The sequence below is a fragment of the Diplotaxodon limnothrissa genome, linkage group LG5 (assembly GCF_057381915.1).
Source record: "Diplotaxodon limnothrissa isolate DT_005_m linkage group LG5, D_limnothrissa_male_GT1.1, whole genome shotgun sequence".
In the NCBI taxonomy this organism is placed as follows: domain Eukaryota; kingdom Metazoa; phylum Chordata; class Actinopteri; order Cichliformes; family Cichlidae; genus Diplotaxodon; species Diplotaxodon limnothrissa.
The window spans coordinates 12656817-12672763 of record NC_140600.1 but is presented as its reverse complement, the minus strand read 5'-3'; the positions used below and the strand labels follow the sequence as shown (position 1 = coordinate 12672763).

General features: G+C 40.4%; 1 protein-coding gene across 1 annotated transcript in view; it reads right to left on the bottom strand.

Moving 5' to 3' along the window:
* tafa4b (TAFA chemokine like family member 4b) overlaps positions 1-15947 on the bottom strand; it is a 32633-nt gene that overhangs the window by 16393 nt on the left and 293 nt on the right. Inside the window, exons 2-3 of the mRNA XM_085354833.1 lie at positions 15147-15262; positions 4630-4785 (exon numbers count right to left, since the gene is read on the bottom strand). Coding sequence (XP_085210959.1) covers positions 4630-4785; positions 15147-15262 — 272 coding nt within the window. The remainder of the gene's footprint in view (positions 1-4629; positions 4786-15146; positions 15263-15947) is intronic.

The window sequence follows — 15947 nt, the reverse complement described above, 5'->3', positions numbered from 1 at the left end:
TGATCCTGAAGTGCAGAAGCAGTTGGAGAGCGGCATCCATCTCTTTCTACAATGATTTACTAACACACTTTATCTCCATTGCCCCAGCTCGCACATCCATGCCAGCACACCCAGGTATGTGGACAAAAAACAAGAAGAAGAAGCAAAAAAGTGAAAAACACATTGGTATAACTGTCAGACAAAGACTGCACGCGGTTTATGGTTATGCACATACACCAGAACAGATTGGCAAAATTTCAAAAGCATGACATTAAGGAGCAGATATTATTGTAAACAACAGCAGGTTGATGTGTGCTGAAACACTTAACTAAATTTCTTGGCCCAGCAATGAAACACAGTTTGGCTGTCACCATATCTATCACACAGCGAGCAAAATTCACTCAGCCACCATTTTTATCAGGTCGCCGTGCTCTCTCTCGTTCCCCACCGCCAAACATACTTTAATGACAGTGACTGTGAAAAGATTTAAAGTCATTTTGTCTGGTACCCAAAAAAATCACCGTAAAAACATGCAGTTCACTTTATGAGCAACTTTCTGCTTTTGTACAGAAGTGTACTCCAGAGAAAGCAGATCAGATGGATGCCGGTGCTACTCTGATGATACAAGTGCAGAGGTTTGTTTATTTATTATGACATATTGTTAAAATTGCTGCTTACATCAATAAATTCACACTGTGTGATAGTGTTCACAATTGGGACCTTTACATCTAGTGAATCTGGTCAATCTTCAGGTTCAAGGTTCCTTTATTGGCACCTCTAGGCATATTTGTTTTGCAGTTAAAAGAGCAGACAACCCTTCTACCAGACATCAAACACAGACCCTGGACAATATTCACAAACACATGGTGAGAAAAATAAAAGAGAGAAAAGAGAGAGGGCTCCAGGCTTCACTACAACCCCAACTGCAAACCTTCAGACTAATAAATACAATTTAAAAAAAGGCCAAGAAGCTAAAAACAATATCATAATACATCACAAATTAAAAATCAATGGAACCGATATTACTTATTCAGATAAAGAATAGCAACATGGGACAAAGCTGTTTCTTTACAGCTTTGTCCTGCATTTAGGGACTGCTAACCTCGTCAAATAAGGGGTGGCCGTCAGCATTCACGATGGAACTGGTCATCCTCTGTAGCTGTCTGGTATAAAGAGGCTCTGGGCTAAGCTGCTGTTACTGTTCACAATTTGCAACAGTTTGTTCCTGTCCTTCAAAGATAGATTAGCGTACTGTGACACCAAGGAAAACATTTCCATAACATAACTCTGCTACTGCACTTCTTTTCTTGACATCGACCTGTGTTTTGTTTGTTTTTTAGGATATATAAATATAAAATATATGTGAGCCACTCAGAAGTGGACAGGGTGCATTTCTCCTACAGCGTTAGCCCGAAAAGAGCTTCACTGCTTGACTTCTATTTTTTTTCCGGTTAACAATTCTACCTCTGCAAACTCTTCACGCGCAGATTTAGACTTCTCCAAATGACCTTACTTTTTGCAGGACAAACCCTTTATTCTCACACGCCACCAGCGCTAATTCCAACAGAGAAGAAAAAGAAAAGAAGCCAATACAGAAGTGGGTTTCAGGGTTGTTGTGATGAATAGAGTTCACTTGAAAAAGCGTATCCCACCATGCAGTGCAGCAGCCCAGTAATGGGACCTCTCACCATTAACTCCTCTTTCAGCCAGCATCAATAATGTAACTCCATTTACACTATGGCTTTTCTACAAAGGCTACCTGCTGAGAGGGGGTTGTCTCTTTCCATCAGTGCTCCAGCCAAAAAAAGGGGAGAGAGAAGCACGCGTGGATGTGTGCGTGCACTGAGGTGTGTTTGTGTGCGTAAGAAAACCCTGGATGAGGTGAGATCTTTTGGAACTGTGAACTCAGAGGTCAAGCCTGACTCATGAGATAAGTGCTGCTGAGCACTGGATTTGGAAGTGAGAGGAGGTGAGACTCCGAGGTGAGATCTGAATAGAAAATTGCATGTGCGTCGAAAAAAGTCGAAAAAAGTGATTAAGACCATCAAAAAGAATCCATCACTAACTCTCAATCACACGCAGAGTGCATTAGGTTCTCATTAGTGTCACTCCTCCTTTTAGCAAACGAGACCACGTCTTTGAAGTAAACAAATAAAAGCAAGGAATCAGTGCAGTGCCTGCTCTGAAGGGTTAGCAAAGTTTCACGTGATTCCTTGTTTATCCTGGCTTTCATTACAAAGCCAGTCATCTTTGCTATGGTTGCCTGGTTTTATCATTATCAAGCAATAGTTCCCATCTTGGAACTCATCAAAGAGGTTAAAAAACAAATCTACTTTTTTATTGGGTGAAAATGGTGCTGAAATGAACCAGCAGGTATGCTTGTTACTAAAGTTATTTCAATGGGGAAAGCACCGTCTACTGGTCACGCGCAGCAATAGCAACTCAGTGCCTGGAGGTTGGCACAGACTGGCAGTGTGTGCACAGCCCTGACTAGTAAAGGTGGAAAGCGTGCGGGCATTTGCAAAGTCAGATAAAACGAAGACTCAAATGAAAATGGGAAGTTGTATTAAAGCCGATTGTATGTAGCAATAGCACAGCTGTAGGATTGGGAACCACGTGTCAAAAATAATGTGCGTTTTAATAAGAAGTTGCTATTTGCCAAACTAAATGACTGTGAGTAGTTCTTGTTTGTGTGCTGCACTGTCTGTCAATAGACGTCAACAAACAGCGAGCCGGGGTGAATGAGATTTGTTTTGGCTCGTTTTTTACCCTTCTTGATAATTACCATATCATTCATTTACAGCATTAGAGTGATAATGGGGCTAATACGCTATTTTTCATGGAAAATAAACCAAACGCTGTGAAATCTGATCTAGTTCCAAATCTGAAACAGAAAAAAAAGAGACATCACTTCAAGTTTGCCCACAGATCTCACATCAAAGACTCTATTTGTGTAGATTCATTACTTATTTGTTTGCAAGTGCGGAATCAGCTTCCAGTCCCCTTCCCGAGGTGACGTTAACAGTATGAATTACCCTCATGCTTTGGAGAGGTAGTGTCTCCGCTCACATATTAAACAACTGTGTATTTTCTTCTGGTAGGGGGCTAATACAGTGCGATTGGATGAGGTTGGCTGACACAGTGTGTGTGTGTCTGATCTCAGTGGAGCGTCTGCGGATGATAGGGGTCAGTGACACTGCTTGTTTCTTGCTGGGCAGCAGCTCTCGATGCGGACAAACGGGTGCAACAGAGGTCTATGAAAACGACCCTCAGCTTTTGTCTGTCCATCTTCGCTACTAGCCGCACACTCAGCATGTATAAACAGACACATTTGTGTATCTGAGCGAAAGTCTGTGGATGATTAATTAGCTTGATGATATTTTTGTTGTTGTCGTTTTTCAGAATCCAACATTTTTATTTAACTGTTGACTTGAAAATCATAACCAACATAAGGGTTTGATGTCATGCTTTTATTTGTTTATAAAAACGTTCCTCTCGCTAATCACCCAAATGTTCTGTCTGAACCCATAAAAACATGCAAAAAAAAAATACTTTCTCTATCACCATCTGTCAAATACTCGCGCGGCCTGACTGGATATGAAACGTTAAGCTGTCCCATATACCAGCATTCCTTTAAAACCGCAGCTTAATCATCCAATCTGATGTCATATTTTTGATTCTCCTTTCATATGGCATGGGGGAATTAGCAAGGCAAGGAGAAACATTACCGGCATTAGTGGCTTTAACTTTTCATGTTATCTCCTTGGGATGCAATGAACCCCAAACCGCTGGTGAAAGAGGACCGAGATATATCCAGGTTTACTTTAACACATTAAAAATCCTATTACTCAAGACCCACTTAAAGGTGCTTTACATTCATTTTCCAGTAAACATCCTATCTTAATTTAAGTAAAGACAGTGGTGTGAATTCACTCTCAATCTCACTCCTTCTATTATAGGGAAATAAACTGAAAATACATTTTCAATCCAGCAGCAGTGTGCCATTAAAAAAAAGTCATTTTCAGACAGAATCCAACCTGGCAGCAAATTTAAACTCATCTATTTACGTTTCTAATATCTCCAAAATGAATCTAGTAATGATTTGTTTTAGGTGAGAAGTTTCATGTAGAAACTTTAATGATGCAAGATAATTAAAACCATTTTTAGCCTTCGTGACCCCGCCGGATTCAGCAGCGTGTCAATTATTACAAAAACATGTTGTGCAGCGAAGCACTGTCCAAACCTGCAAAATCTTCATTTGGAATTCCAGTCACGCTCGCAAAGGTTTCCAACAGATACCAAAAAGATCTGGCAGAAATGGAGAGACTCTGCTGCAGTGTTGTGGGGGAGATGTCTGCAATATGATGCACAAAACACAGAAACCGAAAGCACACCCTACTTGTTTATGTGTTTCACAAAGCAACGATGCCCAACAAATTCAGGCCTGTGCGCTGTTAGAAGACGGGGCTGATTTTCAGCCCAAACATCCACTCAGGCTGTTGGTCGGTGATCAGCTCCACTAGAATCACTAATTCTACTTCATTTCAAGAGATTCTCACATCGGGATTTGTTTGGTATAAATGAGGAACCACTGGAAGAGACGCTTGGCCTGATATACACACTCACACTAACACTCACACATAGTTTTACCTTCCACACAGGAGGGTCTGGCTCTGGTCGTGCCAGCGACCTGCCCCGGGAAACAGGAACACTTGACGGTTTGAGAGCGCTCCTCAATCTTATTCTTATTACAGCAGCGATGCACCGCCACCACCTCACATGTCCCCTGCTTCACTTGGTATGATGCTGTGAGAGAGAGAGAGAGAGAGAGAAAGAGAGAGAGAGAAGGAGGGGAAAAAAGGGTGGGGGGATTATTTGCTTGAAATTCATCGACTGTAAGGGAGATTTTGTTGGTGTTTTGGCATTTGTTGTTGAAAATAATCGAGTCGAAATTCAAACACATTTGCGCCGCAAATAACAAGCCAGCTTTTCTGAGGATTAAACAGATCTGCTGAATAATTTACTTTTGTTTAAACTCCTCGATTTATTCCGGTCTCAGTCTTTGATTCATAAGTAAACACTTTTTAGTGATATTTTGCTTTTATTCTCAGCCCAGCGCCCTCATTAACTCTGTCACAGAGGCGACTCTTGTTCTCGTGATGGTGTGCATGGAGGGAAATTAAAAAAAGCAAACAGCATATGAAAAAATAATCATTTCTTTTTGACTCCTTTCAGACAAAGCACTTGATCTAAGCAGAGACGTGTGCACTTTATTTAGTTAGAGGAAATCGCTGTCACGTTTGCATCCGCATTTTTGTTTTTATCATTCCATCTCCATGCACGTCTGTCTGTGTGTTTGGTTCCTTGCATTTGTGTGTGCTTCTTAAAGTCATGATATATGTGAGGATAATTGTTTTTACCTGACACCTCCAACAAACCAGCCACCTCTAATGTCTCTTATTAGCTTCTCACTTCCCAGCAGGCATTGGTCTGGTTAATTATAAGACTCTCCGGACAGCAAACGAACCTGAGGGGTTGTAGCGCAAACCCAAAGCTTTCTGCACAGTGGCAAAATGTGGTACTATGTGTGTGAGTGTTTCAGTATTTTTTGTTGAATTCCTTCTGAACATCTTGCCCCCTCACACATGATTTCTTTTCAGAGTCTTCAGGGACTAAAAGGTGACTGTATCTTCATTTTAGGAGTAAGCTCACGAGAGCAACCATTTATACTTTAACTTGATCTGTCACATGTACAAGGCAGCAAGGATGACTTGTAAATTATGTTACATAGTAATGCATAGAAGTGTGTAATGCGCACTGTCTGTGTTAATGTTACATTCCCCTCAGCACATGAATAAACCCATGAATCCCTTAGCAGAAAGGTTTTTGTGCCTACCTAAAGGAAAATGCGCCAACCAAAACTGTTGGGTACAATGTTTAGTGAATCTAAGCTTTGCTTATGGCTTCTGAATGGATTCCAGCTGCCTTATCTTCCCTCTCAAAGCTTGTTGTGCACTCTTGAGAGTCTCTGGCACCGTTTCCAGAGCACAGCAAACCCTGCTGGCGACATAACTACCTATAAGCCTCTTTACAGCCCTGGAAAAACCTTGGTTATACTGTACCATAAGCCCAGATTTCATTTATGTACGTGACTATACCCAGACTCCAAAACTTTTCATGGTAAGCTGAATGGGCTTTGCAGGCAGACACAAAAGTGTGCACAAGCACACACACTCATACAGCGCACACACTCAGCAGAGGGTTCCATTTCTGCAGGCCATGGCCCCTCTCATCCTTTCTGATTTAAAGTTTGTTTGTTCTCTTCTCCAGAGAGCCCCATCAATGATCCCTGGCTCTCCGAGGGCGCCCCTCCGCTATCATCCCTCCACTTTCATTTCCCTCACTCCTCTGTCTCGGGCTCTCCTGAGGCTGGAGCAGCTGCCGGATTACACCCGTGCACACTGCACATGCACTCACTGACACACGCAAACATATATATAGGCTCTGTGTAATGATAAAAATCAAGAAAAGATCAAACTCAGCACAAGTCAAATGGACAAGAACTACACATTAAGTCATAGTTACAACAGCAATAATCACAACTGAAGCTCAAAGTAACAGCGTAAAAATAAGAAAATCTAATTCAAGCACAATTTTATAGCCTGTACAAAATAAATAAGAAATTATTCTGCTGCTGTTGCAGAACTGGAACTGAGTAAGACTGCTCAATCTGCTGGCCTTATCTCAGGAAAAAGGCAGCTTGTTAGCACGAGAGAGGAAAGAGAGGAAGAGAGTCAAGCAGGAGGAGGGAAAGCAGTGTCACAGGCAGCAGAGAGAACAAAGAGCAGCTCGCCTTCCGCTGGCATAATGAGGTCAGGAGGTACACTGGCCTTCTCTCTTTATTGCCTATATCAGGACTGGGCAGAAGATGTTTACGTTTGAAAACTTTAAAGCTTTGAGGGTATGTTTGAGCAGTGGATGATAAACCCTTCCCAGCTTCATTTATGCACATTCTTTTTGTCTGTCCGTGGCACGTACCCTAATTAAAATCTCAACGAAGTATAAATGGATGCAAATGAGGCAAATTCAGGCTGATGTAAGGTATGAGAACAGCCCACATCCTTCTCTTAATGTGATTTCCATTATTTAAGGAAGACAGGAGACAGAAAGCCTCTGCTGGGTTTTCTTAAAGTATACATATGCAGCTTAATGAAGAAGAAGAAGAAAAAGAGACCAAGGTGCTCTTCAAGTAAATGCTTTAAGAGGCTTTCTTTCATAGACAGTTTAAAGGACACTCTAAACAACTTCAGAGTATTTTAGATGTTGCCACTGTCGCGTTCATCGAGGAGCAACACAACACACTGCATACCGAAACATATTTTTGCTTAGACTGCCTGTGGTTTGTTGATGTGAAACATTATGTGGCTAAAATGTAACAATAAAAAGATAAAAATAAAAAAATAAAATACAGTTTTTATATAATGGTGAAGGGATTTGCTTCAGTAGGAGCAAAAACTGTCCAGTGTTTAGGTGTAAAATAGCCTTTAAATATAATAAACTAATTTCAATCACACCACCACACAGTACTGACCCACACATATGGTTCTTACACACACACTGGACTTTCTGGACTTTGGTTTTGCACAACACTGGTCACTATATTCTTCATTTCCGGTTAATACTTGTACAGCTGCTGTTATTGTGTATATATTTATTTATATTTAGATTTCTTCATACATTCTTATATAGTTCTATATTGTGTATTGTGTATTTTGTTGTACAGTTATTTTATTTTCAACTTTAATTTATATATTTATCTTTATCTTATTCATCCCAGTTAAATTTACCCTTCATTCTAATTTGTGTTGTACAGTTATTTCATTTTTAACCTTAATTTATATTTTATTCCTTCCTAGTTAAATTTACCCTTTTTAATTTTTCATATTTATTTCCTATCTTATTCATAGCCTTTTCCTTTTTTGTTTTCTTTAGGTCACGAGCAGTTGTCCAAGCATTTCACTACATATCGTACTGTGTATGACTGTGTACGTGACAAATAAAATTTGAATTTGAATTTGAATTTGAATTTTTGAATTCTGGAAAATATTATACAAGATGAGCTGATTCACTGATAAGTTTGTAAGCATGTATGGTAGCCGGCAGTTAGATCTGGCTGTGGTTCTACCATTCAGCATAAAAATGCTTCAGTCAGTAAAAGGTTTGGGAGCCATACAGCAGGCAAGTAGTACAATCCACTAATCAGAAAGCAGTTCAATCCCTGGCTCCTGCAGTCTGTATGTGAAGTGCTCTAGGTCACGACACTGAACTTTAGCACCTCTAATGAATCAATAAGTGGGGGTCGTAGGAAAAGGTTCTATCAAAAAAATCTTTTTTAAAAGGATGCGTCCTTTTGGTGCTCTGAGTGGTCAATAGGACTAGAAAAGTGCTATATAAATCCATCACAACTGTGCTGGAGGAATCAACTCAACATCGCCCACTCTTGTTGCCCAGAAACAAGAAAGTAAAGCTTTTATTTGGTATCATTGCAAACACTCTCATTCTCACTCTCTCATAGTGTAATGTTAATCATACAGTGTTCCTATATAGTCTTTGTGGGGAGTAATATAACTAAATGAGGACAGAGCATTTCACTTGGAGTGTTTATGTGCATGTGTGTGCACAGTAAGTGTGATAGTGTGGTTTAACGTGTTGATTTGGATTCAGTTTGGTGGGATTTGGGTAAAATAAAACATTTGCTTTTTATAGACACGAATGCAATTTTCATGCACAATGGGTCTAATCCAACCAGCGGACTGCAGGAACGTGTCAAAAGAAGCCCAGTTCAACCAGAAAACAACAGGCTTGCAACCCTAGTGACAGTGAGTTTATGAGCATATGCACACACAGTCTCTGGGTCTGAAAGGTGAGGCAGGTGCTGGTGCTTTAATCAGAATCAGAATACTTTATCAATCCCACAAGATATTACGTGATCATAGTTGCTCCAAGACAGTAATAACAGTAACAAAGTAAACAAAATTAAATAATACAACATATTAGAAAGCTGCAAAATAGTCCGTTTGGGCTACTTCACTGCTGGCAAATACTGACTGTGTATAAATGATGTCAACCGCCAAAATTCTAGACTTTGCATTTTGAAGGTACAATGTTAATATGGTTAACATGTTAGCTTCAAAATGCAGTGTTAATTTTGTTGACTAATAATTTTCTCCATAGTTTTCATCAATGACCTCTTTTCCTGACGAAAACAAGACGATACCGAAGCAAAAAACTAATAACTAAACTACTAGACAATATCCAATCAGAACTAATTAAGTTGTGTAAAAAGGCGGGACAAGTTTGGAAGTGAGTCAGTCAGAATTAATCTCCTTGTGCAATAAGATTAGATGCGCACACTTTGATCTCCACAGTGGGAGTTCCAATGCTCCCTGTTTCTCATAGAAACGTGACAAAATGTCAGCGATTGGGACGAAAGAAGAGTAGACACATGGACAGATTTAACATTTGATGTCAAGGAAAATATGTATAGCATACTTCAGATTTACTCCACTGTATTGCATGATATTTAGGATTTGCCTCAATAATGACTAAAACTATAGATGAAAATTTGCTGTCAAAATCAACACTGATTTTGTGTTAACCATATTTAGATCAGAGGGTGAAGTGAGAAGTTATCAAACTGCACAGATTCATGTATCTGCTAATTAGCATTTTAGTTATCTTTAGTTATCTTAATTAGCGTTAAGTAACAAACTAATAAAATACTAGAATTTGACGCACCAAGACTGAAGCACAAATTTTTTGGATGGTTTGGCAGATACTTCCAAAATGCCCCAGATGGTACGAAACATGATGAAGAGGATCAGAATAGTAAGTGGGATTAGTGAAGCCTAAACAGGCTTGTGTTGGCACACCTGTCAGTCGAAATCTGCATTTGAGTCATCTGAGCACAGTGAGTATGCTCAAAACCAGTGTTTAGTTTTCTGCTTCTGAACGCTATCAATTTGAGCCCTTTAACATGGTACTCTATGGGGATTGACATGCTCTCGGAGCAGACCTCAAGTGGCCAGTTTAGGAACTGCATTTTTTAGTACTTCTGCAGTAGTTTTGTTTTCGCTACGGTGGCTCTGAGAGGCCAGACGGACTGCAACTTAAGAAAACACCAGCAATAAGAAAAAAGCTGCAAAAGTGCTCAAAACACAACGGAAATAGGAAAAACGAAAACGGAAATAGGAAAAACGAAAACGGAAATAGGAAAAAACTGATTTCCAAAAGCACAAGGGAAGTGTTTCTGCGGAGACTATAACCCGACGGACCAGTTGCAGGAACCAAAATATGCTAGGAATTGCGCTGGGAGACACTTAAAAGAAGTGGAGGATCTATCGGTTTTGTCAGGAAAGAAAGGATGAGAGGGAAGTGTGTTAGCCTAACTATTAGCCTGAAAATCCGCCATCAGTATTACATGAATCATGAGATTAAAACACACTTACCTGGCATATTTTGGTTCCTGCAACTGGTCCGTTGGGTTATTGTCTCCCCAGAAACACTTCCCTTGTGCTTTTGGAAATCTGTTTTTCCTAATTCTGTTTTCGTTTTTCCTATTTCTGTTCTTGTTTTTCCTATTTCCGTTGTGTATTGTGTTTTTTTGCAGTGTTTTTCTTATTGCTGGTGTTTTCTTAAATTGCAGTCCATTTGGCCTCATAGGGCCACTGTAGTTTTCTCACTCTGGAGAATGCAGCACAATACCATGAAAAAAATGACCCTAATGTGATATATGATACAGTTCCCATATACATTTATGTTGTCTGCTTATGATACTATTAAAAGTGAAATAGCTTTTAAAGAATTGCATATTTTAGGGCATAGGTGGCAATTTGGCTTCCCATTAGGGGCGAGACCTAATGCCATATTTAAATTTTATTTAAAATGTAGCTCACATTTGGTCATTTCATGTACAGTTTCATCCACACAATGCTTCCAACGTGTCACCAAAATCTTATTACAATATTTAATCTGGTTAGTATGGAAGTCCGTTTCCGCCACTAAAAAAAAAAAAAAAGATCCATAACTCAAAATTTCGAGTTATTTTCTCAAAATTTTGAGAAAAGTAACTCGAAATTTCGAGTTAGCGCTGCCAATCAGTAATCTACGTGAATGACGTCATTTCCTTGTTACCCGGAAGCTGAAGCCCTCAGCTACAAATGCTACAGCTAAGCTACCGGTATTACATCCAGTCGTGAATGCACAGGTTGCTGAGTGTTTTCAGCCTGGCTACACAAATGATGAAATCCCTGTGTTATTAGCTGAATCACATGGTGTTACTATCAGCAAACGTACTCGCGAAAGCGCCAATTTGTTGGGATCCATTTTTGAGTGCGCGTTCCTCTGCGCCATATGCTTCCGGGTAACAAGAAAGCGACCTCATTCACGTATATTTTTGATTGGCAGAGCTAACTCGAAATTTCGAGAAAATAACTCGAAATTTAGAGTTATGGATACTAGCTTTTTTGTTTTTATTTAGTGGCGGAAACGGGCTTCCATAGGTTAGAGTTCAACAAAAAGTCTCCCGTAAAGCCTGTTTTCACAAGGCTGAATCTGACAGCCACTCGTAGTGCGAGCTATTCAGTGAAACCAAATATAGTGCATCCTGATGTAAAAAGTAAAGTAAAATAATGAAACTTTAATTGTTTGATTCTTCTTTCATATATAAAAACCAAGTCTGTTTCACAGGACTCAAAGCGACAGTACAACAGTTGTGTAGGAAATCATGTAGTTCACCTGCACCCTACAGTCGAGCCTGCTGCTGTGAAACTAACTGCACAAAAAAAAACTTATCATGCTTTTAGAGCTTCATCACTTCATTTCTGTTCCCTTTGTTCCTCACCTATTGTTCCATATCACCGGTGGCATGTGGATATGTGCACAAATGTGTTTCTCTGCCTTCATTATCATCAAATTCTTTTGGTGCTGTCCTGTGTTGCCCAACTTGTTAGCTTGCATTTGCATGCTTTGAGTTTTACCACTAAAAGGAACATTTTCAGAGGATAATTTGAGAAGAAACAAAATAAAGTTGAACCAAAAAAAGGAGTCTGATCATCAGAACAGTATCAGTAAGAGTATTAACAACTGAAGCTCAACTGTGAGCCCTCAGAGTTGAGCCCTTTACCTTCCCATTCAGCCTCTGCTTCTCACCCTTTATCTGCTTAAAATTCATGTGGTGAGCAGCCAGCTTCCAGCTATATACATACAAAAACAGTGTATCTAATGTCATAGTGTTGCCTTTAAATCATTCTGTTATGGCCATCTTGGTTAAATAGAGCCTGAGATGAAAAGACTTGGCAAGGCTAAACGCTTCTATTCCTGCGAAAGGGAGAGAGCCGGGCGGCCGACAAACGGAGCTCCCTTGAACTGATGGGTTAGCGAGGCGATTGATGTATTCTGACAGACATCGGCAAGCAGCAGCACTGTACAATTTATCAAAAAAAAAAAACTGTGTCTATCCCTTGTCAATACCTGACAAGCATGCACATTGCTATAAAAGGCCAGGTATCTAGCAAATCTGTCAGAGGCAGCAATGCCAGTTTAGCAAAGACATACTGACTATCTCTGGTAGAGCACACAGGTCAAGTTTTAAGTTTCAACAGAGCAAGCTCACAAGACCAGGTCTCATAACTTCTCCTTTACAAAATATACTCAAAAATTATATTTTTTTAAATTTCCATATCTTCCTATTTTCTGCTTTTTGAGCCCACTCTTTAACCTTCTTTGCTCCATCTCCTCTCTACTCCAGGCCTGCACCACCCATCAATCCTGACAGGATCAATGTCTCACAAGTCCACACCAGGCCCAACACAGATTTATGTTAAATATCACAACAGGTGCTTCTGTGGAACAAAAGTATCCCCAATAAATCCTACTCCCTTGACCTTGCCTGGTATGTTTTTTGAGGAGTCATCTTAGAAACAGCCTAAAGGGGAGGCAAAAACAGGCAGTATTCTCAAAGAGATGGACATGCAGATGTGGCGTAATGTTTGTTTAAGTCTAACAGAGACCGTTTAAAGCTAAAAGGAGGCTCCTGGCATGAACAGGGTGGGCAAAGAAGAGCCATCAACATGCTATAAATTTATTTATGATGGGTTGCCAGATTAGTAACTGTTCCACAAGAACAAAATGTGTGGTTTGCCAACCACCCTCTAATCTCTGTAAACAGATATCTGCATATCAGGCAATAGCTGATGGGTTCCCAGATTAAGTGTGCTATAACAAGCTGTGATAAGAGTGTATGGAAATATATCAGTTCTGCAAGGCAGTGATTGAATTTAATCTCAAATAATCTAATTTCAAGCATTCAACCGAGAAAAGAAAAGAGAATTTCAGATATTTTTGCGAAGCACTGCTGTATGAGCGCAGACAATGACTTTACCATTGAGAAAGGCTGATGTTTCAACAGTACATGACACTGGTATGTCTTGGATCACATTTACTGCTCCTGTAATGCAGCTTATGAATTTCTCTATTTGCCTTTTTAAAAAAAGAAAGAAAAAGAAAAAATGGTGTGTGTCCAAAGGAATAGCATTAAAAAATGGAGCTGTGTTCAAGTATGTGTTGCTACACAGCTTTGTTCTGCTCATGAGGGGGCAAACTGAGAAATGAGCTGTGAAGGCAAGACTTATGCTAGATGATCTTTCTCATGTGCTGAGTGTGTCTTGCAGGTGTGCAAAGAAGACGGCTACTAACCGCGCCAAATGAATCATCTGCACGTTGTGCTGTTAACCTGAGCTACAGAGATTATGTTCTTCCTTTCCTCTAAAAACTCTTAGTCGTGTTATGTCTGCTTGATTGAAAAAATACCGATTGCCCGAGAGCCAACACTGGCTATTTTTTGACCTATAGAGCCACCATGTGGAAGCAAATGGTACAACCGCAAGGAACAAGCAAATGTCTGAATGATCAGGAAAACAAAACAGCAGTAAAACTGCCTCTGGAAAATCTTTACAGCCCTCATAACACACAGCCAATTATTCCTCAGCCTCGGCATTATGAGTGTCATGTTGTATTCATCACTGAAAAGTCCTAAACTTCCAGCAATTAGAGGAAACCCTCAAATAAAAAGCACGAGTCAGTTTCAGAGGAAGACATCTTGTTTTACCGCGAGAAAGAAACTAAGAAGAGGGCAGGCACCGATGCTGACCTTCACAACACACAAGGCCTGCAATTAGTAGTGTCCCTGCCATAAGCAGGCAGCCTCCTCTCTGTCTAAAGGAAACTAATGCCATCAGCCAGTGAACAGACTGGATGCTGGTAGCATTTTCTGTGGCATATAAAGGTCACCTTGCAAATCGCGAGCAGCAATAGTGAAGAAACTGAGATAATTAAAGAAATTGTCATAATTAAGAGCTAGGAAGAGGTGACAGGGGAGGTTGCCGCCAACAAGTTGTAGCACAAGATGCTGTGACTCAGTACAACTGTCCCCGTTGTCAGCCTCAATGAAATTTTAATAAGACTGTGTTGGTCATTTTTATTTTTTTTTGCTTAGGGTGGCTTGTCTCCATGACTTATGGAAATTAAAGCTAGAGTAGAGATGTAGCTCGCAGGCCTGAATTAAGTCAGCGCTTGCCATGGTCTCTATCTTCTTCTTCTAGTTAAGCGGGGGCTGCAGAGTTGTGCATATTAATGTGAGCATTGACAATTATAAGCCTGAGGATTAGAAGTCATGAGCCGACGGGTCTCTTCAGCGTGAGGCATACACCCTGTTTTATGGCACTGCGAACACTAAACCACTAACAGGCCTCTTGAGAACCACAGCGTTGGCCCCGTCAGGGGCTGTCAACATGAATAGATCAGATCTCACCCACACTGATCTATTTGTGTTGACAGCCCCTGACAGCTTAAGTGCCATTTGTATCTGTACAGGCTGGATCACTCAAATAGAGACGTATTTGCATCCAAGACTAAAACGAGGTCTTGTCTAGATTACATTCTGTCATGCTGGGAAACGGAGCAAATTGTGCCTGCTCGTCCCCCTCCTCCAGGACGTGGATGGCTCAGTCAGCGACAGGCTCAGGGAACATGTGTTACACCTCTGAAGTGACAGTGTAATTAACCTCTCTTGGTGTTGGAAGGGGAGCTTGGATCGAGACCTGGTGTACCTGTCGGTCCCCGATGGTTACGGTTGCCAGCAGACACTGGGTCAACGTAGAGCATCACCAAGGCAACAAGGAAGGCCACCTGCCAAGGCCAAGCTGACCTCCCCCTCAGTTTCATCCTGAGAGAGAGAGAGAGAGAGGGAATGGAGCAAAAAGAGGCACAAATGGAAGAGAAGAGGAGGAAAAGGTCATCGTGAGGGGTCACAACCTGTACCCAAAACAAGAAGAGAAAAAAAAAACAGGAGGCAACAGCAGAGCACACAAAAAATATTGTTTTTTCCAAGAAGCAGAAACAATGTGAGAGGTAACTGTCAAAGGTCAAAGGAAGCAATGAGAAGCTTGAGAACAGACTAGGCCTGCAAAAAATGTCCTTCCTACATACTACAGGAAGACTTAGATATAGGAACTGCGGGACCTGTGTGCTAAAAGCATCCTGTTAGTATAAAGTTTTCAAATTTTCTTCTTGGAGCTGCAAATTACAAAAGGGCTGATTTTACAAGAGTTAGAGCAGAGAAACATGTGTAACCCAGAAACAGTAATACATGGTAAGAGGCTGAAACTAATCACTATGTTAATGATTGGACTTTTTTTCTGCTGTTGCTTCTTGATTAGCTGGTTAATACTGTTAAACATGTCCAAAAAGGCCAAAGGTGAATTGTTTCAATTTCTTGTTTGTTTGTTTGTTTTTTTGTGGTAAACAACCCAAATCTAAAGCTTTTAACTTAGGCAGGTTTTCACATCTGAGCTGCTACACTGAGTGAACTTTGGATTTGCTGGAAAAAAATAAAGTTATTCATTTATCTA